The 27,520-nt window shown below is 48.1% G+C and overlaps 1 protein-coding gene across 1 annotated transcript in view; it reads left to right on the top strand.

The window, feature by feature from the left end:
* POLR1A (RNA polymerase I subunit A) overlaps positions 1 to 27,520 on the top strand; it is a 1,786,762-nt gene that overhangs the window by 1,185,070 nt on the left and 574,172 nt on the right. The window contains exon 20 of the mRNA XM_069632173.1: positions 16,547 to 16,699. Coding sequence (XP_069488274.1) covers positions 16,547 to 16,699 — 153 coding nt within the window. The remainder of the gene's footprint in view (positions 1 to 16,546; positions 16,700 to 27,520) is intronic.

Genomic DNA, 27,520 nt, shown 5'->3' with positions numbered 1-27,520 from the left:
GAAGACTGTCCCAACGTTATTGGGCACACAATGTCCATTAGAACTACATTTCCCATCAAACTTTTTTCTCGTAGTCAGGTGACACACACTCAACGCGGTTTTGTGTCTTTCCGTGACTTGTATTTAATGCCTGTTGCTCCATTCATCGGGTGCTCCTTAACTGTGTTAGTACGAGCATCTGTATTTAGGTATTTTCATTCTGTTATTACGATCCGGATCACGTATTTAGACCCTTCATATGCCTTGTCCTTGTCTGATCTCCCGACGCTCGTCTCCCTCCGCTGCATCCCTTTTGGAATACCGAACCCGGCTACGTTGCATCGACTTCTCTCTCTCTCTCTCTCTCTCTCTAACCCATTCTTCTGTGGCGCCTTTTGGATTTTTGAACTTTGTTCTTCATAGGGACTCGCGTGAAGTGAACGCAGTGTTCCCTGGTTCCCGTTATATGTCTATGTAATCCCCCGTATAAAACTCCTTCCCCACCAGTCATAGACGCTCTGCTGCTATTACATATTGGATTGCTTTTCACACACTTTTGGGACGCTCTGCTGCTACCACATACTGGATTGCTTTTCACACACTTTTGGGACCCTCTGCTGCTACCACATATTGGATTGCTTTTCACACACTTTTGGGACGCTCTGCTGCTACCATATTTTGGATTGCTTTTCACACATATTTGGGACGCTCTGCTGCTACCTCATTTGGAATACTTTGAACATTTTGGGATTTTCACTCTTCACCCAACCCTGATATCCCTTTCTTTGACTACAAGTAGGTTACTGGTGTCCTTCACGGAGCAGGTAAGAGTTGGTACTCGTGGGTGGTGGTTTGCTATATTCCAGCATTTCTTTGGCTGCATTTTCTGAACTATTGCATTGTTCTTTGTTCATCTAGCTCTGTTGTCGCTGCTCCTGCCTTTTCACTCAAGCCCCCGGCCTGACAGGGATTTTGAGTTCTGCAGGCTGCGCTCTTGTGGGTGGGGGGGTGGGGGGAGTCTTTACCACATCACAATCAAAGTTTTCACAAGAGTGAAGGAACACCCAAAACGGGAGTTTATCTGCAACCTCTGGGTTTTGGTCTCAGATTGTGACAGATTAAGGAGCCTACTATTGCCTGTCGGTTATGGAATCTGGGACTGATCCAATGGCTGCTCTCATGCAGGCCTTTGCCGTCTTATGTACCGACATGGCATCTGCACATGCGACTTTACATCAACGCATGGATGTATTACAGAGTTTTGTGCAGCCATTACCGCAGCACGAGGAGTTTGGTGACGCTGCTTCCGCAGCACCCGCTCCTGCAAACCCAGTACAAACCCCAGCTCCAGCTGTTTTTCTGGGGCCTTTTCCTTTGGCGCCACCGGAACGCTTTTCGGGTGGCCCCAAAGTGTACCAGACTTTCGTAAACCAGTGCCATCTGCATTTCCTTTGTCGCCCGCTGGCGTTTTCAGATGCTACCACCAAGGTGGCTTTTGTTTTTTCTCATCTGGGTGGCACTGCAGCTGCATGGGCTAATCCCTTGCTAGAAGCCAATGACCCAGCTCTGTATGATTTTGATGCCTTAATTCAAGCAATGAACAGTGTTTTTGATATGCGATACAAAGCGCAGACCTCAGATCTAGAGTTCATGGCTATCAGCCAAGGCAAGATGGATATTTTGATTTATCTTGCACGCTTTAATCAACTAGCGGCTGAGACCACATGGCCAGAACAGAAAAAGGCAGCCGTATTCTATAAAGGACTATCGGACGACCTGAAAGATGCCCTGTCCGTGGTAGCCGCCATTCCGTCTGGCTTCCCTGAGTTGTTAGACCTGGTTTTACAGGTCGATGCTCGGCTTCGGCAAAGACGTGGTGAAAGTCGGTTCCCCGATGTTCGTACCTCATCTAGATAGGATGGCGTCACTCCTTCTTTACAAGGAGACGCCGAACCCATGCAAATAGGGGCAAACAGGGGCCCATTAACAAAGGCCGAATGACAAAGGCATATGGTGAATAACCTTTGCTTTTATTGTGGCCAGTCAGGTCATTATATTCGTATGTGCCCCAAAAGACCTGTCAAGGTGGCGGGAAAAGCCAGGACTCGTCCGTAAACCGGGCCTTTAGGTTGAGTCAAAAGATTGAGGGCTCGGGTGATTGTTTCCCATTCTCACACATTTACCTTGTCATGCTCTTCACTGCTCCTGGTATTGAGTCTTTTTCTAATCCGGTTATGAGTGATTCAGGAGCCAGCGGAAATTACATGGATATACAGTTGGCCATGAAGCACGGGCTCTCTGTGTTTCCTAAATTAAGACCCAAAGAGGTGCATGCGGTAGATGGTTCTCGTCTGGTCTCCGGACAGGTAACGGAACAAACAAGTTCACTCCAGATGTCCACACTTTAAGGACACACTGAACGAATTATGTTCGACCTTATTACTGCCCCCCAATTTGGCATCATCCTTGGTCTGTCCTGGCTCCAAACTCACAATCCTGTCATTGACTAGATTGAGCAAACAGTGCGGTTTTCCGCCACTTTTTGTAACCAAAAATGTTCCCAATCCTAGGATGAGGTGGTATTGTCTCCTTGTTTGGCAATGGTGTCCAATATCCCTTTGATCAATGCCACATCATGTAATCAAGCCCCTACACTCCCAGTGGAATACCGGGAGTTCTCTGATGTGTTTGACAAAGTATTGTCCGAAAAACTGCCCCCACATCTGCTCCATTGACTTGTTACCTGGAGCAGTAGTGCCACATGGTCGTGTATACTCTCTCACACAAAAAGAAGAAGAACATTTGAGAGACTATGTGGACAGGGCCTTGAGTTTGGGACACATACGTCCTTCTTGCTCTCCTGCGGCCTCCCCGATATTCTTCGTACCAAAGAAAGAGGGGGACCTGCGTCCCTGTGTGGATTATCGTGCCTTGAATAAAATCACAGTTAAGAACCAATACCCGCTACCACTCATCACAGAACTTCTCGACAAAATGACCTCTTCTACCGTCTTCACACAATTAGATTTGAGGGGGACATATAATTTGGTGAGGATGCGTAGTGGGGATGAATGGAAAACTGCATTCAAGACGAAGTTTGGGCTCTATGAGTATTGTGTAATGCCTTTTGGGCACTGTAATGCCCTGGCCACTTTCCAGCATTTCGTAAATTACCTCTTCCGAGATATGCTGGATTGTTATGTTGTGATCTATTTGGACGATATCTTAATATTTTCAGATACAATCCCTCAACACATACAACACGTCCGTTCTTTCCTCCTTCGTCTGCGCGAACACTCTCTAAATGCATCTTTAGAGAAATGTGTGTTCCATGCATCATCAGTAGAGTTCCTGGGGTTTCAGATATCCAAGAAAGGGGTGCTTATGTGTACTTCCAAAGTCCAAGCAGTATTGGCCTGGCCTGTCCCGGATTTAGTAAAAAGCCATTCAGTCCTTTTTGGACTTTTTGAATTTTTATAGGCCTTTCATCGCTTCCTTTTCTAAAATAGTAGCCCCTTTGACTCGCCTTACTAGTCTTAACGTTTCTTTCGTTTGGGACGAGAAAGCACAGTCTGCCTTCCAGGCCTTGAAAGAGGCTTTTACCACTGCCCCTGTTCTACAGCATCCAGACCCCTCTCTTCCATTTATAGTGGAAGCAGACGCCTCTGCTGTTGCGGTAGGGGCTATCCTTTCACAGATATGCCCCTCTACTCCGCGTCTACACCCAATGGCTTTCCACTCCCGGAAACTGACACCAGCAGAATGCAATTATACGATGATGGAAAGAGAACTCTTGGCGATCAGAGTGGCATTTAAAGAATGGAGACACCATCTCTTGGGCGCAAGGCATCCGGTAACTGTGTATACGGACCATCGGAACCTTCAGGCTCTATCTCATGCAAAGTGTACCAACGCGAGACAAATCCATTGGCATTTGTTTTTTACCATGTTTGATTTCATCGTGACCTGTCGTCCCGGCACTCTACATGGAAAAGCGGATGCCTTGTCCCGCATTGGTACCGATGTAAACACCAAAAACCAATACCTCCGATGCCGTTGTTTGTGTATGTTCAGCCTCTCCGTCACTTTTAGATGGATTGAGGCAATGGGCCAGCGATCATGTCTCATTCCTGGATGAGTTAGGTGCTGAATTTATCGCTCGTCTTCCCTATGTTCAGGGATTGTTATACCTTCCTGACAATCATTCAAGACGGAAAGCTTTGGAATGGTTCCACGATCTTCCATTGGCAGCTCATCCTGGTCAAGCCAAAACCTACAATCTACTGCACCGATGGTGTTGGTGGCCTGGTATGAAAAAGGATGCGGAACAATATATCTCTAAGTGTGTACACAATGCAAGAGACAACCGGGGAAACCTGTGGGTCTTTTGATTAAAATGCCTTTACCACCGCATCTTTGGCATACGGTCACACTTGATTTTGTGGTGGAACTTCCCTTGGTCAAAGGCATGACCACGATTCTTGTGGTGGTCGATGTCTTTACGAAAATGGCATGATTTATACCATGCTCAGGTATGCCTACCGCCCCCTTATTGGCTTGCTTTTTTCTCGATCAAGTGGTGAGTTTTTTTGGATTGCCTACGGTCCTGATCTCTGATCGGGGGTCTCAGTTTACTTTGCGTTTTTGGCGCACCCTCACCTCTGGTTTGGGTATTGATGCACGGTTATCCTTGGCCTACCACCCTCAAACTGATGGCCAGACTGAGCGTACCAACGGCACGATGGAGTAGTATCTCCGCTGCTTATGTTTACAACATCAGTCTAACTGGTTGTCAGTACTAGGCCTCGCTGAGTTTGCATACAATAACTCTAGGCACTCCTCAGTTGGCCGTTTTATGCTCTATACGGTTTACATCCGAGGATCCTTCCAACTGTTGTGCCTTCTTTGAAACATATACCTGCTGCTAAGGCCACAGGGGACTCTCTTCTGGCTATACGAGAATCAGTGGTATCACATCTACAAGCGGGGCAATCCCGAACCAAATTACAGCCCGACAAGCGGCGTTCACCAGCCCCCACCTATGTCCGCGGTGACCCTGTATGGCTCTCGACTAAACACCTTGCTATTCGGGGTAAAAGGAAGCTGTTGCCCTGTTACATATGGCGTTACCAGATTCTACATTGTCTTAACCGCGTTGCGGTTCGACTGTACATTCCGTCTTGTTGGCGGATACACCCTGTGTTTCATGTCTCATTGTTCCGTCCTTTTGTGCCTGGTACCTGCCTGCCTGCTGTCCCAGCTCCTGTCTCTGTGAAGGTAGAGGATGAATATGAAGTCCGTGCCATTTTGGGTACCTGCCTCCGTCGTGGGGTTAGGTCCTATCTGATAGACTGGAAAGGGTATGGCCCGGAGGACCGAACCTGGGAACCGGCCTCCAATCTGAATATCTGAATGCTCCCCGACTGTTACGTGTGTTTTGGCTGGAGCGCCTGCGTGCGCACAGTAGGTGCCGCTCTTGGTACTGTCACATCCCGGGTTCCTGGTTGGGAGCGTCGAGGGGCGCCTAGTAACACCTGGAGGCTACCGTGGTGACTGTCCCAGCGTTATTGGGCACACGGAGTCCATTAGAACTACATTTCCCACCAAACCCTTTTCTCATAGTCACGTGACACACACGCAACGCGGTTTCAAGTCTTTCCATGACTTGTATTTAATGCCTGTTGCTCCATTCATCCGGTGCTCCTTAACTGTGTTAGTACAAGCATCTGTATTCGGGTATTGTCATTCTGTTATTACGATCCGGATCACGTATTTAGACCCTGCATCTGCCTTGTACTTGTCTGATCTCTCGACGCTCGTCTCCCTCTGTTGCATCCCTTTTGGAATACCGAACCCGGCTACGTTGCATCGACTTTTCTCTCTCTCTCTCTCTCTCTCCCTCTCTCTCCCCCTCTAACCCATTCTGCTGTGGCGCCTTTTGGATTTTTGAACTTTGTTCTTCATAGGGACTTGCGTGAAGTGAATGCAGTGTTCCCTGGTTCCCGTTATATGTCTAAGTAATTCCCCGTATAAAACTCCTTCCCCACCAGTCATAGACGCTCTGCTGCTACCACATATTGGATTGCTTTACACCCACTTTTGGGACGCTCTGCTGCTACCACATATTGGATTGCTTTTCACACACTTTTGGGACGCTCTGCTGCTACCATATATTGGATTGTTTTTTCACACACTTTTGGGACGCTCTGCTGATACCTCATTTGGAATACTTTGAACATTTTGGGATTTTCACTCTTCACCCAACCCGGATATCCATTTCTTTGACTACCAGTAGGTTACTGGTTTCCTTCTTCACGAAGCAGGTAAGAGTGGGTATTCATGGGTGGTGGTTTGCTGTATTCCGGCATTTCTTTGGCTACATTTTCTGAACTATTGCATTGTTCTTTGTTCCTCTAGCTCTGTTGTTGCTGCTCCTGCCTTTTCACTCAAGGCCCCGGGCCTGACAGGGATTTTGAGTTCTGCGTGCTGTGCTCTTGGGAGGGGGGGGAGGGAGGGAGGGGGAGTCTTTAGCACATCATGCTCCAGGTTTTCACAAGAGTGAAGGAACACCCAAAACGGGAGTTTATCTGCAACCTCTGGGTTTTGGTCTCAGATTGTGACAGTAATACAGTGGTAAGGACCTATCTCCTCCCCTGAATATCACTATTATTGTAGCTGCAGACCAAGTCCTAGGGAAACTTTCACTTGCAAGGATGCTGGTAAATAGGTCTGAGAGCACCACTGTCCAGACAGACATATTGTCTTTGTAGGTCAGGTTTGAGAGGCCGTCCGGCCCCGGCGCGTTTGAACGTTTGTATCTCTTCATTAAATTAATAATATCATCCAAATCCCAAGCCAAGGCCCCCGCCTAGTCTCCCTGAAACTAGACCACTGGGCAAACCAGCCCTTCCACCCTAAACAGGTCAGAAAAGTAGTTAACCCGTACCTTATCACTAACCGCATGTGCCTGTAAATAAGCCTGTGTCCTTGCTGGCTTTATTAATTCCCAGAACTTCTCTGTCTTATCGCCTGACATACATGCCAGCATTCTCTCTGTGTCTTTAATCGATAGCACACATTTCTTTCCTTTTACCCCATTCCTGTAGGATTGTCTCAATCTCCGGACCTTGTCCTTATAATCTACCGGTGCAGCCCTTTTCAGGGACCTCACCTCTCTGCAACTGCTTTTTGTGTTCCTGTATCTCCAGGTCAAAAGAGTGTGTCCCTTTCAACTTTTTCTGCCCCTGGATTAAGCCTCTGTCTGAAGAAAACCTACCCAATAACTCTCTGATTATCTCAGGGAAACCCTCTGGCATGCATAAAAATGCCATCTTGCCTACAGGGAGGCTTAATATTTCCCCAAGGAAATATTTTGCTATCCTAGGGAACCACTTTACCTCACTCTTACCTTGGTTTATTGCCACTGTAAGAATTTCACACTCCTTACTTTTCACAGCACCAAATATTCTATAAATCAAAATACAATGATCACTCAGCGGTATTGATCTAACTTCCAAGGTATCCCCTTTTTCAACTAAATCCGCTGATACAAAGACATAGTCCAGTGTTGTCTTCTATAACCCATTCTGCCATCTAAAAGCGGGAGGGGATGTCCTTTTGTATGTTTCCATTCACAATTACTAAGTTCCAAGCCTCTAATTCTTGCCTGATTCTTCTACCCCTCTCCCGGGCATCTTTACCCACAGTTATCCTATTTTGGACCAGGTACCAGTCGTACTCTAGACATTCCTCATTGAAATTTCCCACGATTATCATCGCAAGGTTATGAGGGCCTCCTCCAATTTATTCCATTATGGGACTAAAATAAACGTTTACCAAGAAACATTTACTTAAAGGCCCCCCTTCGACTACTTCCCATTCCAACAGGACCACCAAAAGATCTGCCCTATCTGTTTCTATTTTGTGAATGGTGACTCCCAGAGACCGTTCAACAGCTGTTATTAGGCCCCCATATGGTCTACTCCTCAGACCCCTTCGTGCCTTGATAAATGCAACCTTGAAACCTTCGATCACTGGTATGTCCTGCAGGAAAGTTTCCTGGAAACAGATTACATCAAATTATTTAAATAGATCATGGTTATTCATTATGTTCTTATATCCCCTAGAATTCCATGTAATGAATGATCAATTAGACCATCGTGTGTGATCTGGGTATCTACCCCCCCCCCCGTACGCCCTCCCCTCTCCCTTTCAATGGATTGTGAACGTTAGTAATGTGGTTAGGCTTGCAATAGTTGGTCCGTTTGGTAATATGGCTTCTGCCTGTTGGAAACCATTTTACCTAGCTGGGGTCCAATTTGCCCCACTCCTTCATTTTGGGTGCCTCAAAGACCTGAGCAGTCACCAGACTTTCACTTGTCACAGGGTGCCTGCCTGTACGCCTTCCCAGGACAGAGGACTGTAAACGGCCTGAATTTGTTTTTGACTAGCATATGCAGATGCCTGTTTGGGATAGTGTTGATTGCCTTTCTTTGTGTATGTGAGTCAAGCTTGGGGGCCTGGGTGTGTTTAGAGAGATGGTCAGCCATTGGTTGACCTCCTCTCTGCTTGAATGTTGCCTGGTGTGTGATTGTGTGCTGTGTTCACCGACTGACTCCGCAGGGTGGGGTAAAGCAGACCCATTTACCCAGTGATCTTTTCTACTACTTGAACTCTGTATCTTTGCTCCTGGAAGGCTTGCTGCCTTGAGAATGGACTGAAACTCTGCTCCAGCACCTTTATGGCTCCACCAAATCAACGACCACACAGTCTCTCTCTAGACAACCAGTAGGAATTGACTGCATCATTCCTTCCTCCTGATCCTGTGTGGATAAATGGATCACCTAACCTGCTCAAAGGCCCTATCTTCCTGAGGATCATGGCCGGGCCTGCATCAATGGATCCAGAAGTAGGAGCCATGTTGCTGCCGAAGTCCTGAAAACTCTCCACGCCATCTGGATGAGTTATTCTTCAACCAAGGTGACCTGGCAAGTGCCCTGGTTCCAACTTCCCCATCTGGTAATCTCCAGGGGCCTATGCTGCCAATTGTTCTTCGCCTGCGCCGGAAAATTGTCCTTCTGGTCTTTCTGTGGCTGGTCCCCTTCCTGTGCGTCTCCGTTGACCTTGAACTATCGTCCTTTCTGGGTTCTTCTCAAGCTGACCCCATCCTCAGCAACTGAATCCTGAGCCAGAGGATGTCAGAGGAAACATTCATGTACCCCTCACTAGCACTGACCACAGCTTTATAGTCCTGCTGCTCCTCTGGCTTGAACCCTCCACCTCGGGTGATAAATTGTAAATAATCAGCCTTCCCAATGATCTTGGGGTTCCTCCTGCCACTGGTGTGTCATCTGTAAAACCATCTGTGGTCACCAGACATGTGTACAGTAAAGTGACTGCTCCTGTAAAAAAAAGGCTGCTCTAGAACATTTTCTTCGACCTAGGTGTAAGGTGCTCTTGCCCCTGGAATTAGGTGGATGGCCACTGAACTCTGTATGGAATAAGAGAATGGCTTTCTATGCAGCCTAATGAAGGGAGTACGAAGAGTGGACATATACACCATAGCTACATTTCTGCAGGGATAACAATACCGATATTACCATTGTTACCGAGGGGGCACCGATGTTAATGTCTCCTCTGAGAGAGAACTATGAAACGCCTTCTCCACAGAGTCCCCACAAGCAACATAGTAGAATCCACAGTGATTCATATATAACTAGCATATTTCAATGACATCCCATGTGCAAAGAAAACTACAGGACAATAAATTAAATTCATTGGCAACCCCCCTCCCCATGAAAAATGGGGCACATTATGACCAAACGCTCAGTTGAGCGTGAAACGCGTTGTAAGCAGGTCGTGCCTATAGGCGTCCTGCCTCTGTTTGTTTGCTGTCTCCAGAGCCGTTTGTTTTGCACATTTTGTGCTGTTTTTCATTAAAATGGCTGTTCCAATAACCTCCTGTGAGCTGCGCTTTCTTTTCCTTCTGGATTGATGGATTTTATTGGGTCCGCGGAGAGTGCGGTCTCTCCTTTCTTTTTCCTCCTTTCTTTCAAAATATATTATATATATATATTTTTTTCCAATACTAAACAGTCACCCCAAGCAGAGGTGGTATCAATAGGCAATAATTCTCATCATGGCATATGCCCCGTACAGTTTCCCCATTGACACTTGGATAAACACAGTCAATGTAAACATAGAAACTATTATTGATAACATATATTAAGTAAAACATGAATTCCCCAGTTCACATACTAGTCCAACTGCCACACACTTTACACATATAGTTAACTGAGAGACTAAGCTGTTGGTTTTAAAACCTCCCCTTCTCATACTAAATATCGGAAAAATCCCTCTTTGTGCAGCCAGGAAATTAACTAGAGGTCATAGCTTTTGATGCCGATATTAGTATGACACAATCCAAGTGCTGCAGTTCCTTAAGAATAAAGAAGATCCATACTGTGCTAGCTCACTGAATAGTTAAGCCGATTGGCACTTTAGATCACTTGTTCGATCTGCCAGCTGATTTGTGTAACTACTTGAATTTAGATAACGAAATGTCTGCCATAATTCACATGTTCACACAGTAAAATGCTGAGAGCTTTGTAGGAAGTCAAAACAGGAGTAACGTTACTTCAACCCTGATGTTTTCTTTCTTTGTATTAGCGGGGCACCTTTGCAGACAGCACTGCTCTGTAGGAATGTCGGTTTATTTGTGATTCTATTTCAGATACCCAGGTTGCGTCATAAAAATTGAGGTTTAGGGTTTACTTAGTTCATCCTGAACCTATAAACCCTCCCAGGAATATTTTAGGCAGGCGGGTTTATCATTGTTTGGTGCACAACTAGCTCCGTAGCAGTTAATCACAAGAAGACTGACATCAAATTTGAGTCTTGAGTCTCATATGGGCTGCAGGTGCAGAAGAAGGCTACTGACCAGGAGGTGTCATGGTGGTTGGCAAAGACTTTTATTGAATTCAAAAACCTAGCTATTCGAGGGGTTTCCCTGCCTCAAACTAAAAACAAAAAGGTTTGTCAGAATGTCCGTAACTGAAAAGCACCGTCCAAAGTCAAAACCTTACCTCTGTCCCTTACACTACAACTAAAGAGTCCTGATCAAAAGTAAAGTTCTCTCACCAGGATAATGACTCCTGTGAGAAACCTGACGGTGGTTCTCCCACCCACTCCCTCAGGATCATCCATTCAGGTGGCCAGGGAAGGGCCAGCGCTTTTGGACCCCGACCCTGGGGGTGGACAAGTGAAGGAGGATCACCTGAGTTGGCTGTCACAAGGGATTGGGAGGATGCTAAAGGGCGAGACCAGGTATTCACCCAGTCACAAAAAAATACCCCAACCTACTCTCCCTCAGCCTTTGTTGGATATCTCCAATCTCACCCCATCTCCCCATCCCATTTCCAAAAGATATTGAGACGTTGAAGAGGCAACTAAAATCAGTAAAGATTACCCATAGGAATAACATGGGGAAAGTAAGGGCAACCTACCCTAAAAAGAACACGAGTTGTTCCACCAAAAGGCAGTTAATAGTAACCATTTACACCTGACTCCACTTGACTGTTTTTTTCACTATAAAAAGTGTGGTTTAACACAGATGAGCGCTGGAGTAGCATTTTGGACCATAGAAGCCGCGAAGCTGGGAGCTGCAGAAAGGAGGATCCAGAGGAGAGCGGTGTGCTGAGAAGCTGGCCCGGTTTGCGAGGAGGGCTGCAGCGTGGCTAGGGAGCCGTGTCTCCTGAGAGCCGGAGCGAGGCAGCTGGGACCCTGCTTGCAGAGGCTTTGCAATTGCTTGTTCCATTGGGCTGTGTGCTGGGCCAAGGATGTCTGAGGGGCAGGTGGTGTGACCCTGACCTCGACCCATAGCATCCCAGTGAGACCGTTCGCCAGTGCTACACTAACTGTTGAGCTTTGCATGACAGAGCGAGAGAAGCTCAGGAGCGTGCGGATGGCTGGAGCGGGAAAGGGAGGAAAAGCAGGATTGATAAGACTGCACGAAGCGGAAAGCAAAAAGCAGAAAGTAGAAGGAAAGAAAGTAAGCAGTGATTGCGATCAGCGCAGAAATAAAAGGACAGAATGTAAAGAGATTTAAAAGTGGGCAAGTAGCCCGGATATGAATTGAAAAGCGGACAGAAGCAAAGTAAAAGGAAAGTGCGAGGGCTCATAAGAAAGCCAAGAGAGAGGGCAAGCGGCCCGAACGAAAAGTAAGGAAAAGGTGCCAGTGAGCACGGGGAAGGAAAGTGACGGTATTAAATGTGCAAGGATGCACGGCAAAGGAAAAGAAGTGCAAGTGGGTACAGCCAAAGACAGAAGTGAGTGAAACAGAAGGATAAAAGAAGTAGGCTAAAGCAGGAAGATGCAAGAGGTACAGAAGGAGTATAGAGTGTACAACAACAGTGCAAGCGTGCACCCCAAAGTGAAAAGAATCAAAGACAATGCAAGTATGCACAATAAACACCTGAAGATAAAGGGTTCCAAGGTAAATGCAAGTGAGAAATAAAGAGAGGTTCAGAGTGGTTGCGCTGAGGAAAAGCAAAGAGCCTGGCGTTTTCGAAAGCCTCTGATTCTACCCCATGAGAAGAATGTATGTAGAAAAAGCTGTAAACAAGAAAAAGGCCTATTCTGACCAGTTGACTTTGTGTCTTGAAGTAGAGGGGCCAAAACTTGAGGAAGGCGCCCTGAGAAAGCAAAAAGCAACTCTGATATGTTTTGTTTTGTGTTGAAATCTGGAAGAGTCCTGTGCTTGGGGAAGGAAACCCTGAGAGGCCTACTTAAGAAATCAAAGTACATCCTAATAAAATTGACGTTGTGTTTGAAAGCTGGAAGGGACCTGAGCTTGAGGAAGGGAACCCCTGAGAAGCTTAAAAGAGAACATGATATATTTTCTTTTATGGTGCTTGAACGTTGAATAAGTTGATGCTTGTGCACGCGAACCCCAAGGAACTCAAAGAAACTGAAGATATTGGAGTTCACTGCAAGGACCCTGTGGCTAAGGGCTTGCAAACAACCCTGTTTGATTGAACTCTTTTTGGATACGGTTATGCTTAAAACCATGCCTGGCAAGAAAGCCACCAGAAACCAACCTTGGTTTCCCTATTTTTATGTTGAACCACTACTTTTCATTTTTGACAAAAGATCCCCTAACACATTTTTGTATAAAGTGAGGGCAAGCATAGGTTTAGACACAGACCAACTTTTTATTTGGACTTTAAGACATCAACGTCCCTTAGAAGCATCCTTTCAGGGAAACAGTCCTTTATTGAGGGCTAGTTAGGTATTACACCAACCCTGAAACTTTAAATAAAGGTTTTGAAATCTTACTTTACAAGTCTGTGTCTCTCTTGTCACCATGCCTGTCTCACACTCCCTTCTTGTGGTGTCTTAATAGAAAGTCTCTTTGGGACTCAAATCGGTTCCAGGAGGAATGACTCCCTTCCCCTGGTCTTGGTTTAGACACAGTTACAGCTGTAGCCAGGAGGAATGACTCCCTTCCCCTGGATGTTAGTAGCAACAAAGTTCCAAGTGTGTCCTGGGCGAATGACTCCCTATTCCTGGATGTTGGTTTCAAGAAAATGTTCCAGTTAAGATCAGGGGGAATGGTCCCTGCCCCTGTCGTCTTGTGTAACTTTCCCAAAGTACCAAGCTCTCCTTAACCCGTCAGTAGTCTTTTCTTTACCGCTGTTTGGAGGGTTCGTCCCTCCGATATTTACCTTGTCTTTATTTGGGTCCCAGACCCTGTTCGCTCCTACTTTCTTGTCAGGCCCACTTGATTCACTCATCTGCCAAGTACTTCCACGAGGAGGATGATTTATATACTTTTATGTATTACTTTGGTTTGGGTCCAAGACCCTGGTTTCTATTCTTCTTTCATTAGGCCCACTTGGTTCACTCCCCTACCAAGTACTGCCATGATGAAGATGACTTGTATGAATGTAGGCTACATCTAGGTTCGGGTCCCAGATGCTTGGTTCTATTCCTTTCTCAGTAGGGCCGCTTGGTTGACTCTCTTCCCAGGTACTGCGCAAAGAAAGTTGCCTCTTATCGTTATAGACTTCACCTCAGTTTGAGTCCCTTTGTGGTTTATATCCCTCCTGGACTTCAAAGCCCCTACCGGTCTCTTTGACGGGCCCGCTACCTTTGATGCCTCCAGGACTCAGGGTCGATTCTTCCTGGGTGCTTGCATCTTCTCGCAGTGCTGCGCGGGCGTCTCTGGCTTCTGCTGTTCTCGTGCCGCATTCCTTCTTACTGGTCTTTTCACTGACGGTCTAGGCGCCGTTACTAGGCTGCTTGGTCCACCTCCCAGAGGAGAAGCCACCTTCTTCCAGGCTCCAGTCACGTCTTTGACCTGCTCCACAACACTGGGCACAGGACTCCCGTCATCGGCCTCTTGCCTTTGGGAGCATACTACTCTTGGGCTTTCCACCGCGTCCTCTGTGTCTCCTTTGAACATCCCAGGCTGAACTGTCATTCGTGCTTGTCTGCAGTTCTCTTCCTCAAAGTCCTTTGTCCGTTTTTATGTATTTCTCAGGACAACTCCCCCTGCGGAAGTCTATACCGTTCCTGTATCGTCTCTGTGCCATTCCCCATGATTCCTGGTGACCACCTCGTCTCAGTACTTGCCTTGCTGGTAATCTTCATGCTTTGGGTGATCTTTTTCAAGCCAGTACTGGAGTTAGTCATACTCTGTATTGTTAGAAATCTTCTGTAGAAATAACTGGTATGATGTTACAATAACAAATAGAAGTGGCATCAATGGGGGTGAGGGGCTGTTGGAAAGGTGAAAACCCGGCTTGAGAGGTTTAGTTTCGGGTTGTTGTGTCGACTTTTACCCAGGTGGTCGTCCTTATCCCCATGAGGGGAGTCCCTCTCCATAATGTCCTCATTAAACCAATATTGGCTAGGAGAAGTGACGACACCAATTGAATCATCACAGGGGATACTGGTGACCTAATACCGACAAACCCCTTTGTTGCGGTAAATTAACAGCTTCTATTACCTTCACCTGGGATAATATCCGATCGTACCCAGGGCTTACCACATGAGCCATTTTCTTGTTGAATAGCAAGGCAAGGCCATAGTAATTGTCTGTGTTTCTCTCCTCGTACTTCCGACCTGTCTGTCAGGGAGTGCCGGCTCTGACTCCTCGTCAGCTCTGTCATTTCAGCAGTGCCATCCTTCTCGGAATTCAAAGTGGGATCCCATCTCCCGTAACGGAGATGGCACCGCATGAGAGGGGCAGCCCGCATTAGACCTATATCAGTCCTCTCGACCAAACGGGCACATTGACACCGGGATGGCATCCTCCCTCCGTCGCTCCCCACCTTTTTCTTCAGCGAAATGCACACTGCCCTTAAAGGGGACATACCACATTTCATACCCTCGGGGAAGGGGGCGTGGACCATTAAAATGCTCCGAATCGCCACAAAGTTACACAAATCATCCCTGCTGGTGACTACGTTATATCGCCCCAAGCAGACCCCTCACGAGCAACAGAAGTCTGTTATGCACATTCACATGGAGACATACATTTAAATATATATATTTCGATTTACAGGAGAATCTACCTTAAACTTCCCCTGCAGAACAGTAACAACAGCATGACTGACTATTTAGCTTGATCTCCATCCGAGTATCCCCTCTTCCACACCAAGATCTTCTGTGGGCTGAACTCCAGAAACTGCTTCTTTGCATACTTTTAGCAAAAGGTAACCTTACAAAAGCCTGGCTCAAATTGGCACAACTGGTTGCCCTTGGCCTCTGTAAAACTAGAAAAGAAAATCATTTTACTTTCCTTTTAATTGTGAACTCTGGAAAATTACAATGTTACATATTTATTATGTAAAGGTAGTAATTAGTAGTGTTTTATCTCTTGCATTTTTGTTTATAAAAAAATATATTTTTATTCTAATATAGTCTGTGGACTGTCTCTCATTGGGTATTTGGGACCAGCTGTAATGTTACTGTAAACCACCCCCTCATCTACTAAGAGTTAAGCGTTGGCTGATCTGACACACTACTACTTGGAGAATCTGGTTGAACGTAGTGGAATCTCTGGTGCCTTGGAAAGGAAGACATACCAAATGGCTCTGATCACATGCCTCAAGGAACGACTCCCTCACACCCTGCCACAAGGGAAAGTTCTAGACAGAGATGTTGCCTCTCCTGTGAAACATTGGTTCTGAATCTATTCTTATTGACTTAGTAATAAATTGGATCAATTTAATTAATTAGCGGTTTATAGTGCACAAAATTACTGAGATTTCTAAGTGCCCTATCCTGACCAAACTCTCCCTTTGCATATCACTAATAAGAGAACATGTAGTCAAGGGAGTTATTGAGTTAAATGCATTTTTCCTTTGCTTTATTTGTTTTTCTTTCTTTTACTGCATGCCATTTTTTGTACTCTTTACTCATCTGTTCATGGATGGGTTTGTCTAATTCCTTGATTTACAATTTTGCCATGGCTCTGATCGTTCAATATACTGCCATACATGTACATAATGCCAATGATCGCCTTGTAAGATTTGTGCTGTTTTGTTTTTTTACGTTGCAGATTTCATGCCTCCTTGGTCAGATTGAGTTGGAAGGTCGGCGACCCCCACTGATGGCTTCGGGTAAATCTTTGCCCTGCTTCCAACCTTATGACTTCTCTCCTAGATCAGGGGGTTTTGTGACTGGACGATTTCTTACTGGCATTAAACCCTACGTAAGTTTGTCTTTGAAGACTGATAATTTTAGGTAGTAGTGCAATTAATGATTTCTTTTTGCTTAACTGTTTTTTTAAGTACATTATGGGAGAAGTTTCTATTTGATCACACTTGTTTCAGCAAGTAAACAATTTTCAGTAATTATTATCTAAGTGTCATAGAAAGACAATGGTATCTGAGTGAATTCTGGGTCCACTGCACATATCTCGGGAAGCCCACCTACACATTTCAAACCTGGGATTTGGAGGTTCATTCACAGCCTTGGCTGTTCCAACTTAGTCCTGGATCAAAGCGGGGAGATTTTCCCTCCATTCTACATGCTGTTGAACATGAGACCTCTTTTAAGGATTGTTTTACCCCCCTAAAAAACTGATATGCCACCACTCATTTTTTGTTCGGAAGGTAATAAGAAATGATTCAGCATGCTCACAGTAAAAAAATCTGTTTTCTTATGGAGCCCTATAAAAGAAAATCAGCTCTTTCAAACGACTTGTCAAATGATGGTGGTTTGTACACCAAATAATTTGACACATTTAATAAACAAAGCATTCTCGTTTGTTCCTTTGACTTTACTAAATTGCAGCTGGGTTTCCAAACTCCAAATATAGATTTTCTCTTTCCAGTCCATAAGGAAGACAGGAACTTGAATGGATTCATAAATATATTCTGCATAGAAAACCGAAGCCACAGTTTGAGCTAATTACTTTAGGCATGGTGATGAACAGTTTTAATCCGAAGGCTTCATTTTAATCTGTTTTGGGAATGTTTTCATTAGTAATCTGTACTGCTTGACAAATCAGTAAAAGTCCAATCTTTCCAGTATACCATGTAAGGAAGGTATGGTATCAAATAGTGAAGACCGACACAAGTGATCTCAGTTCAAGGTTGTTTATTGAACTTTAGTGGGTTGGTTGAATGCTTATCTAGCCTAAATCAAAGGATGGGAGCAAGCTACGACCATCAAATAATAATAATAGTCGAGTCTCTGTCAAAATAAAGGGGACCTATACTAGTAAACCTTTTGCCAATCCTTACTTCTAAATACAAATGTGTGTGGGAAAGTAATGTATGCAACAAAGAAAAGTGTTCAAGAAATAATATGTCAGAATGGTTGAACAGTTGGCTTCCCTTCCCCAGGTTTTCAGCATGGGTTAAGGTGGCACGTTCTCCATCATGGGGTCTGGCATGGATTCACATGCTCATTCCCCGTCGTCAGGCTGGGAATCCTCGGTAAAGAAAAAACCAGTATCAGTTTCGTTTCTGATCTGTCTTTCTTAGTAATAACCAATCGCTGGTCTCTGCGTCATACTGACCACAGCCAATGACTGCCCTCTACCTAAGCCCCGCCTCTGGCAGCCATCTTCAGATTTTTACCGCACGTTCATGTGTTGGGATCCTCGTGCTATTGCTCTCGAGCGTTAGTGCTATTTTTTTTCACGTTTTTTCTCAAAAACTTCATTTTTTTCGGTCAAAAGAGCCTCAAGCTCCACCGACTCTCCATCCGATCAACGGGGACCCGTGTCGGATTCGTCTGCGCCCCTCAAGGGTGAAGATTTCGTCGAGCTACGCTTTTGGAGGACTCCAGAAGTTTTCTCGGGCCCGCCCCGGACATGGCCCAGGAGAAGGGAAGCTCGACGCCCGGAAAGCTGTTCAGGGTCTGCCCCGGATGCCAGCTGCAGAACGTCTTTAAGGAGGACGAACACTCCTTTTGTCTTTACTGCTTACATGAGGACAAGACGCACGTGGAGAAGGACTGTGCGTTTTGCGGCAACATGTCGGAGCGGACCATGAAGGACCGCCATCAACGTCTCGCCAACTGGCTGGAAGGGAAGAGCCCGTCCGGCGAGAAGAAGAGGAAGAAATCCGAGCGGTCTTCTAAGACCTTTGAGGACGCCCCGGCGACGGGGGTCCAACACAAGGCCAAGCACCGCGAGTCCGCTGGCACCGGGAGCACCGAACGGTCGGGCTCTACGGGCGCCAGGCAGGGCGCACCCTCCCCGGTACCATCAACCACGAGCCAACGCTCTGGGTCGGGTAAGAGGAAGGCCGAGCACCCGGCGAAGCTCCTGGAGAGGCCCCGGTCAAGCTCGAAGGCCCCATCGGAGGGGGAGCGAGGCAGTGTCCCCCCCCTCAAGGATAAGGTGGTGAGCGCACCTAAGGTGGTGAAGGCCTTAATCCATCCGGCCAAGGCCTGTATCGAGACTGTCGCGGCGGCCCTGGCTCAGACTGTGGAGGCTACGCCAGTGGTGGCGACCTCGGGGCTCAGAGTCTCCCTGCCACCTCGGAGGGAGTCCTCTTTTATGCCCATCGATAGGACCCCCGTGAAATCTCCGGCGGAGAAGAAAAAGGGGGGGGCAGGGTGTCGTCGTAGACTCGGCTTCGACCTCGGAGGAAGAGCTGATCGAGGTCTTAAGCCACGGGCGCCGACGGGGCCCCTGATCGCCCGTCGGATTCCCCTCTGCCAGCGCCGCAAGACAACTCGGCGGCCATTTTGTTGGCTATACAGTCGTTATGCACGGAGATAAGGACGAGACTACCGTTGCCAGCGGAGGAATCACTCCCGTCGGGGGACCCAGAACCGGGACCTTCTGGCGTTCCTCCTCCCAAGAAAAGAAGGATTCACCCTCCACCTCCTTTTCAGCCGTCGCGCCCCGTCCAGCCCTCCTCCCCGTCCACGACTCGAGGGGATGATACGGGGACTGACACGGCCGCAACGGGTACGGACGACGAGGTCTGCGACGAGGATCTTCCGTCGTCACCTCCCACCAGGGCTTCTCCGCCCGACGAGATTGGATCGTTCCACTCCATGATCGCCAGGGCATCCGATCTTTTCCAACTCTGCCCTGAGGAGAAGAAAAAGGAAGGATTCCTTTATCAACGGCGCGAGGCCAAGAGGAAGATGGTCCTCGCGGTGCCTCTACTGGACGACATTTGGGATGAGGGCCTCGCCCTCCTCAAGAACCCTTCCACGACGCCAGCGAGAAGAGACCGGTACGAAAAGAAGTACCGGGTCCCGGACGCGGCCCCCCTGTGCCTCCGGGCGCAGCCTACTCCGGACTCCGTCATCTCCGCGGCGGCCAGGAAGAAAGCGGGAGGGGTGCGGCCTCCACATCGACTTCCCCGCCGGACGGCGAGGGAAAGAAATTGGACTCTATGGGACGCAGGGTCATCTCGTCTGCAGCGGCGACGATTAAGGCGGCCAACGCCTTGGCTATCGTGGCCCGCTACGACAGGGAGCTATGGTACAAACTGGCTCCTCTGCTGGACTTCCTACCGGACGACAAGAGGGCGGATGCCCTGGAGATCCTACAGGAAGGTGAGGTGGCGTCGGACCACGCCATCACTATTGCCACGGACATCGCCGATACAGGATTTCGCCAGTTGGGCAACGGCGTGTGCCTTAGGCGGCGTGGATGGCTCAAGGCTACGGACTTCCGTCAAGACGTACAGACCAGAGTCCTGGACATGCCGTTCGATGGGAACAACCTGTTTGGGAAAACAGTGGACGATTCCCTTCAGGCCATTAAAGCGGACACGGAGAGGGCCCGGGCCCTTGGGGTTCTGCAACGACGACGGCCGCCCTTTCATAGCAGCGGAGGCAAGGGCGCCTCCAAAGGTTCCGGCGGCGGTTTCTCCACCTATCGTCAAGCGGCCCGCTCGTCGTCTCAGGAGGCCTATAGGGGACGAGGCAAGTCGGGCGGACCCCGCCGTCGTCGCCAAGGAGGGCAAGGCGGCAAAGCCTCGTCGAAACAGGATTGAACCGGCCGTGGGGTCGGGCCCCCACCGAAGCACCCCGGTGGGAGGCCGTCTGGCGAGCTTCGTCAGCGTGTGGGAGTCCATCTCCACCGACCGTTGGGTGTTGGACGCCTTAGCCCGGGGCCACGCGCTCGAGTTTCAAAGAAGGTGCCCGCGCGTCCCCCCCGTGGCCAGGAAAGAGCTTCACGTCCCGCAGCTTCTCCTGGAGGTAAAGGCGATGCTCAGGAAGGGCGCCATCGAACTCGTCCCAAAGAGGCTTCGGGGCTCCGGAGTCTACTCGAGATACTTCCTCGTGAAGAAGAAGACGGGAGGATGGCGCCCCATCCTAGACCTGCGACGTCTGAACAAGTTCATCAAGGCTCAGAAGTTCCGGATGGTCACCCTTCAGCACGTCCTGGGTCAGCTGGAGGAAGGAGACTTCCTGTCGTCGTTGGATTTGGAGGATGCCTACTTCCATATTCCCATCCTAAGGGGGCACCGAAAATTTCTCAGGTTTGTGGTCCAAGGGCGTCACTACCAGTTCAAAGCCCTCCCCTTCGGACTACGGTCGGCACCCAGGGTTTTCACCAAGTGCCTTGCACCGGTGGCGGCGCAGCTGCGCCGAGAGGGGATCCACGTCTACCCCTACCTGGACGACTGGCTCATCCGAGCCAAGACGAGGGAGCTCGCCGTGGACCACACGGCAAGGACCGTCCAGCTTCTCACGGACCTGGGATTCTCCGTGAACTACGCCAAATCCCACCTGGTACCCGCGCAAGACGCACTGTTTCTGGGAGCGAGGCTCGACACAGTGTCCCTTCTGGCCTCCCCGTCAGAGGAGAGGACCAGGGCCATCCTGGTCAAGGTACAACGGATGTTGGTGGCCGACGCGGCCAAGGTGAGGTCCATCAAGTCCCTCCTCGGAATGATGTCTTCCTGCATCTACCTCATTCCCTTGTGCAGGCTCCGGATGTGCCCGTTGCAAGAGTTCCTGGACGCGCGCTGGATCCAAACGACGGGCAGCTTCGAGGAAAGGATCACACTCGGCGAGAGTTTCCGACGAGCGATCCGGTGGTGGGGCACCCGCGCGCATCTGACGGCGGGCATGGACTTCCAGACCCCAGCCCACCAGGAGACAGTGACCACGGATGCCTCCCTGGAAGGGTGGGGAGCACACACTGAAAATCTGCACGCAAGAGGCCTTTGGCTCCCGACGGAGAAATCACTACATATCAACGTCCTGGAGCTCCGTGCAGTGTTTTGGGCCCTCAGGTCCTTCCTTCCGTCCCTCAAGGGCAAGGTGGTGAGGAGGCAGGGCTAAGTGGAGAATCGCACCTGGAGCCTGTCAAGGGGCTGCAGGTGTATACAAGGAAATCATCCGGACAGAACACAGAGTGAAAGGGCATGCAGCAGGCAACCCTTTAAAAGAGGCAGACATGGCGGGACCGGAAACAGAGGCAGGATGCCTGCAAACATCCCGAAGGACTTGTCAGACCCAAAGAAAGTGGGCCGTATGTTTTCCCCAAGTCTGGGAGCCTCCCTTTCCAAGTGCGAGCAGAGAAGCTGCTGATGAGGAGTCCGGTGTTGCGAGGACGCCACCTGCGTCAAGGAAACAGCCTAGGAGCTGGCGTGCAGAGGGAGAAGCACACAGCAGGCAAGCAGGACTCGCGCCAGCTGGTTCCCTGACTTCAGGAAGCCAGAGGAAGTCACGGTAACCGCTGGGAGGACTTGTGAGTAGCCGGTGAGTGCCGGGAGGGCAGCTAAGCACCTGAGCATGCCTGAAAGACAGCAAGTGAATAGCGGTCCATGTATTGAATACCAAACTAAATGAAAACTTAACCTATGACACAAATCAATGCATGCTGAATAACTTCACCACAGAGCAAAGGAGTGCATATAAAACATATTGAATACCGAACCAAATGAGAAATTAATCTTGAAGCAAATAAGCGCATATTAAATATCATACTGAACGAGTCCTACAAATTAAGCAACACAAATGCACATTGAATTTTGAACTGAAAATAAACACTACCAAATGTATGTTACATAAGGATCGTATCCCAAACCCTGCATTTAAAGAGATAAAGGCTAAAAGGAGCCATACAGTGAACTTTAATGATTAATTGCAGTGTGATAAGGCCACAGGAGGTGTGTGACCAATGCTAACAAGAAGAAGCCAACAGAGGGCAGCACTATACATACAGCCAAGAGGCCGACCTAAGGAACTAAGAGGCCGGTTTTACCTCAAATGGCATCAGCACTTCGTCACAACCTGGGCCCTTCTCCAGAAATCTATTGGGCCAAGTGACTTGGTCCTGAGTATTCTATAACCTATACAGGACAATATAGATGTTATTCTGCTGGCCCTCGTATGTCAGGTGGCTGGCCTGTTCCATCCCCAATTCACTATCTATAACATTGTTGCAGTGTTGTGGACTTATCATTGGTTCTGGCCCATTGATACCCACCCCTAGGGTACTAAACTGTGATTGGCTAGAGCTGACGTCCCCAAGCCTGCGGCCCAAGATGGTTCTAAGCTCGATGTGTACCTTTTCAAGGTGATGAGAGCGATTATGTGTCCTTATTGTAACTTGTGTGCACCACCTTTGCAGTATAAGAATTTCTGATGCTTGTTAATCTGCTTAGAATCGCATGCTGTGCATATAGTCTGACATCCAGTGGAAACCGCAGAGTATTGCATCTTTTTTGAGATTCGAAAGGGGACGTCGACATGGGCGTGTCTGTAACAATATCCCTACATGACGTATAGTGTACCAAAATCCCTCACCCGTCAAGGTCCCTCAGATTGTTTTTATCCGCCCAGCTGGCCGGCCTACACAGTAGGGATAGTGGGGTTGTGGTGGACATTTCCTTTTCTAAGAATGCCTTTCCCGTTCCTCTCTTTGTACCCTGGGTCTTTTCGTCACTATATTTTTCCTCAGCTATGGAGAGAACTTCATTTAGGTTTTGTCCTTCTTGTAAGGCCAAATTTCCTTGGAGGGATAGACACCGTAAGTGCAATAGGTGTCTGCCCCTGAATCACGACGAGACGGCTTGTGCGGCTTGCAAGCTCCTGCGTCCAAAGACCCTTGCCGCTGGGTCTGTCGGGGCGTAGCTCCTGCTTTCTCTGCCAATTCCCCTCTTCTTTACTGGGTCAGTTGAGATGCTCCTGCTGACTCTGCTCTCCTTGCCACCCGCCTATTATTGTCCGTGACTTTCTTTCTCTCCGGACCGGGCTCTTCCGAAAAATCAGCAGCAACAGTGCTGTTCAGGAACACATTTCCCCCATTAGGGTGCTGCACTGCACTCTCCTCGACTGTGCCGGGGGACTGTGCAAGCTTCAAACACCTTTATTTAAATAGGTTCAATCTCAAAGGAAACGACCATCAGCCAGGGGCAGCTCAACCGTCGTCCTCTTTCATCAATCCATCTCCCTTAGCACTCCAGAACCTAGAATGCTGAACAGTGGCCAGCAACCAGGTTCCAAAGTAACCAAGGATTGTAAGATGCACAGTCATTAAACTATATACAAAGGGAAGAATATAATATACAAGGAGATGCAATGTGAATACAATGTTAGTATAATACGTATCCTAACAGGGACTTCTACAAGACATCCCTGTCAAATACCCAAAAGACAATAGACCTTTTATTCAGTCTGGGATTCTCCATCAACGAGAAGAAATCCAGTTTAGACCCCAGTCAAGTCAAGCAGTTCCTAGGGGCTTTAATTCGAACAAGGGACAGCCTCGTCTTCCCCTCCAACGAGATGGCCCAAAACATGTTGTTTCAAATTCCTCAATATGTAGCCAGTCGAGAGGTGACGGTACACAAGGCTTTGCGACTGTTTGGAATGATGGCGTCATGCATTTGTTTGGTTCCTCATGTGCGCTTGTGCATGTGTCCAATGCAGGAGTGGCTCAACAGCCGGTGGTGTCAGGCCAGCGGACAATGGGGCGATCTATCTAGTGGTTGTCTTGTCAGCCCTCGTTCTCTCGCTGTGGTGGTGTTCGAGGGAGAACCTCGTGAAGGGAAAATCCTTCACCACCCCGCAGTGGAGGCCACTCTCACTACAGACCTCTCACAGGGTGGGGAGCTCACTTGCTTCAACAAACAGCGCACAGAGTTTGGTCGTCAGACATAGCATCCCACCACATAATCTATTGGAAATGTTATCAGTATTGAAAGCATTGAAAGCCTTTCAGACGCAACTGCAAGGGAAGACGGTCCTGATCCTCACAGACAGCACCACTGCCAGGTACTATCTGAACAAACAGAGGGGCACTCAGTCTCCAGCGCTGTCTAAACTGTCCCAGAACATTTGGAAGTGGGCTATCAAACACAACATGTTCCTCTTGTCGCAACATGTTCCAGGGGAACTCAATCTTCTGGCAGACGTACTCAGCAGAGATTTCCCACTACCCATGGAGCACGAATGGCAATTACACAAAGACATCGTCTCCACCGTTTTCGCAGAATGGAGCTTCCCAGAGATCCACTTGTTCGCAACTTTGGCTAACGCTCAATGCCAAGACTACGCCTCCCGGTACCCCCAGAACTGCTCTAAGGGGAAGGGACTCTGGACCACATGGTAAGGGAAATTTGTTTACGCTCCCCCCCACCCCCCGATGCCCCTACTTAACAGGATAGTGCACAAGATGCACTAGGAACCAGTCCCCATGATATTGGTGGGCGCCATGTGGGCCCGCCAATCCTGATTCGCTCATCTGATGGAGAGGTCTCTATCTCCCCCAGTGAAACTATCTTGCACGTACAACATGTTGTCTCAGGACAAAGGGGAGACACTTCACCCATGCCCGCAAACATTGAACTTAGCAGCCTGGCTCCTGAGGTCATAGAGTTCAGACACCTGCAACTCCCTCAGAGATGCATGGACATACTTAAGGAAGCGAGAAAACCTAGCACCCGATATTGCTATTCCAGTATATGGAAACGCTTTATCTGGTGCAATGCCAAGGGCGTCAATCCCATTGACTGCTCCCCTACTCACATTGTATTGTACCTGACTCACTTACTTCACTCAGGCCTGGTTTTTAATTCCCTTAAGGTTCACTTGGCTGCTCTCTCAGCCTACACTACATCACAACAGAAGGTGTTGTGGTGGAAGATACCAGTTATTAAGGCTTTCATGGAAGGGGTCAAGAGGATTCATCCCCCCATTTCAAATACAGTTCCCAGATAGTGGTATTTACCAGACTTATAGGGTCTCCATTTGAGCCTATGCATAAGGCAAGTCTCAAAGATCTTACCTATAATACAGCCTTCCTAGTGGCTATCACTTCTATAAGAAGGTTTAGTGAACTACAGGCCCTTTCAGTTCTAGACCCTTTCATTACAGTTCACAGACATAAGGTGGTTCTGCGCACTTACCCTCGATTTGCACCTAAATTTATCTCCCAAGTTCCATGTGAATCAATCAATAGAATGCCTACTTTCTTCCAGAACCCTACTAACAAGGCCGAAAGACGCCTACACACATTAAATGTGCGTAGGGCCGTCATGTTTTATCTGGACAGAACTAAACCACTGAGAAAGACAAACCAATTTTTCGTTTCAGTGGCAGCTGGTAGAGAAGGGGATCCTGTCTCTAAATCAGCAATCTCAAGGTGGATTGTCAAATGCATCACACTCTGTTACACTCTTGCTAAGGGAGAACTGCCCTTCAAGCCGAGAGCGCATTCTACTCTAGGCACTGAGGCTTCCATAACATTCATTGCAAATGTTCCCCTAGAGTCCATTTGCAAAGCGGCAGCCTAGAGTTCTGTACACCTTTACAAAACACTATTGCCTAGACACTCATTCTAGGTCTGATTCTCAGGTGGGACAAGCAGCACTAAGACATCTTTTCACTACTGTTCCTTCTCACAACCCACTCCAACTCTGGGTACTGCTTGCTAGTCTCTGCGCAGCATGTGATTCTAATTAGATTAACAAGCATCAGAAGACATGCATTACTTACCGTAAAAGCATTTCTGATGATTGTATCTGCTTAGATTCACATGCGCCCACACTTCCGCCCTGCTTGGTTAGAAGGAACATAGACATCTTACTACTTTCTCTCTTTTCTGTACTCACTCACAATAGTCATAAGGCTCCCTCACGGCAGAAAAAATACAATCTGAGGGACTTCGATATGTGAGGGATTTTGGGTACACTACATGTGTGTTTGAAACCAAAAGGGGCCTATCGCAGGGAAGGGAACCCTGAGAGGCCTAAGCTGAATGTGTGTTTGAATCCAAAAGAGGCCTAAGCTTTGGGAAGGGAATTGAGAAACCAGAAGGTGTCTCACCCGCTAGTCCCCGGGGATCGGTCATCCCGGTGGCCAGGACACAGCCATCGCTTTTGGATCCTGTTTCTATGGCTGGACCATTGCGGGAGGATCACCTGGATGTGGGGTCTTCGGGGAGTGGAAGTGGGGTTCCGGATGGTGAGACGCTGTATCCCCTTCCCTGTAACACCTTTTCCCCATCCTACCAGATAAGATTCCTAGGAACTCAACCCCGCCTCTTTTCCAACACTAACACTTTCTCACAGACAGTTCACCGTGAGCGACAACGGACTAACACCAGAGCCATATACCTGACATGTCCCAATACAGTTGTCAGGCAGGGTCAGGCAAATACTGATCATTGCACGCACCTGACTTCATCACACTTCCCCACTCAGATAAAAGGCGGAGCACGAAAGCACACACTGAGAGAGGAAAAGCCTACAAGGAAACAGCAGTTCCAAGATGGGAAGTTTAATACAAGGAGAAAGACGGCGAGACCAGAGAGGGTTCCAAGGGTTACTTTCATGAACCTTGGAAAGTAAGAATCCCTAGACCGGGAACTAAAGCTGAACAAACCTACACTGTGCACCAAAGGTACCTCCGGCTCTCCCGCATCGATAACAACGGTGGGGAGGAGCGATTGCTGCTGTGGTACTGTCCTTGACTCCTACAACAAAGCAATGCCAGTAAAGACAGCACAGCCAGTGAGTCGGAGAGACTGATACCAAACCAGCTTGTGTTTGAACCAAGATTGCAAGCAGCAACATTGTATGAAGAAATACAAAGAGAA

This window comes from Ambystoma mexicanum, chromosome 6q, assembly GCF_040938575.1.
Source record: "Ambystoma mexicanum isolate Mex_15411 chromosome 6q, UKY_AmexF1_1, whole genome shotgun sequence".
Lineage (NCBI taxonomy): Eukaryota > Metazoa > Chordata > Amphibia > Caudata > Ambystomatidae > Ambystoma > Ambystoma mexicanum.
The sequence above is the reverse complement of the archived record's forward strand: the minus strand, read 5'-3'. Positions and strand labels throughout refer to the sequence as shown.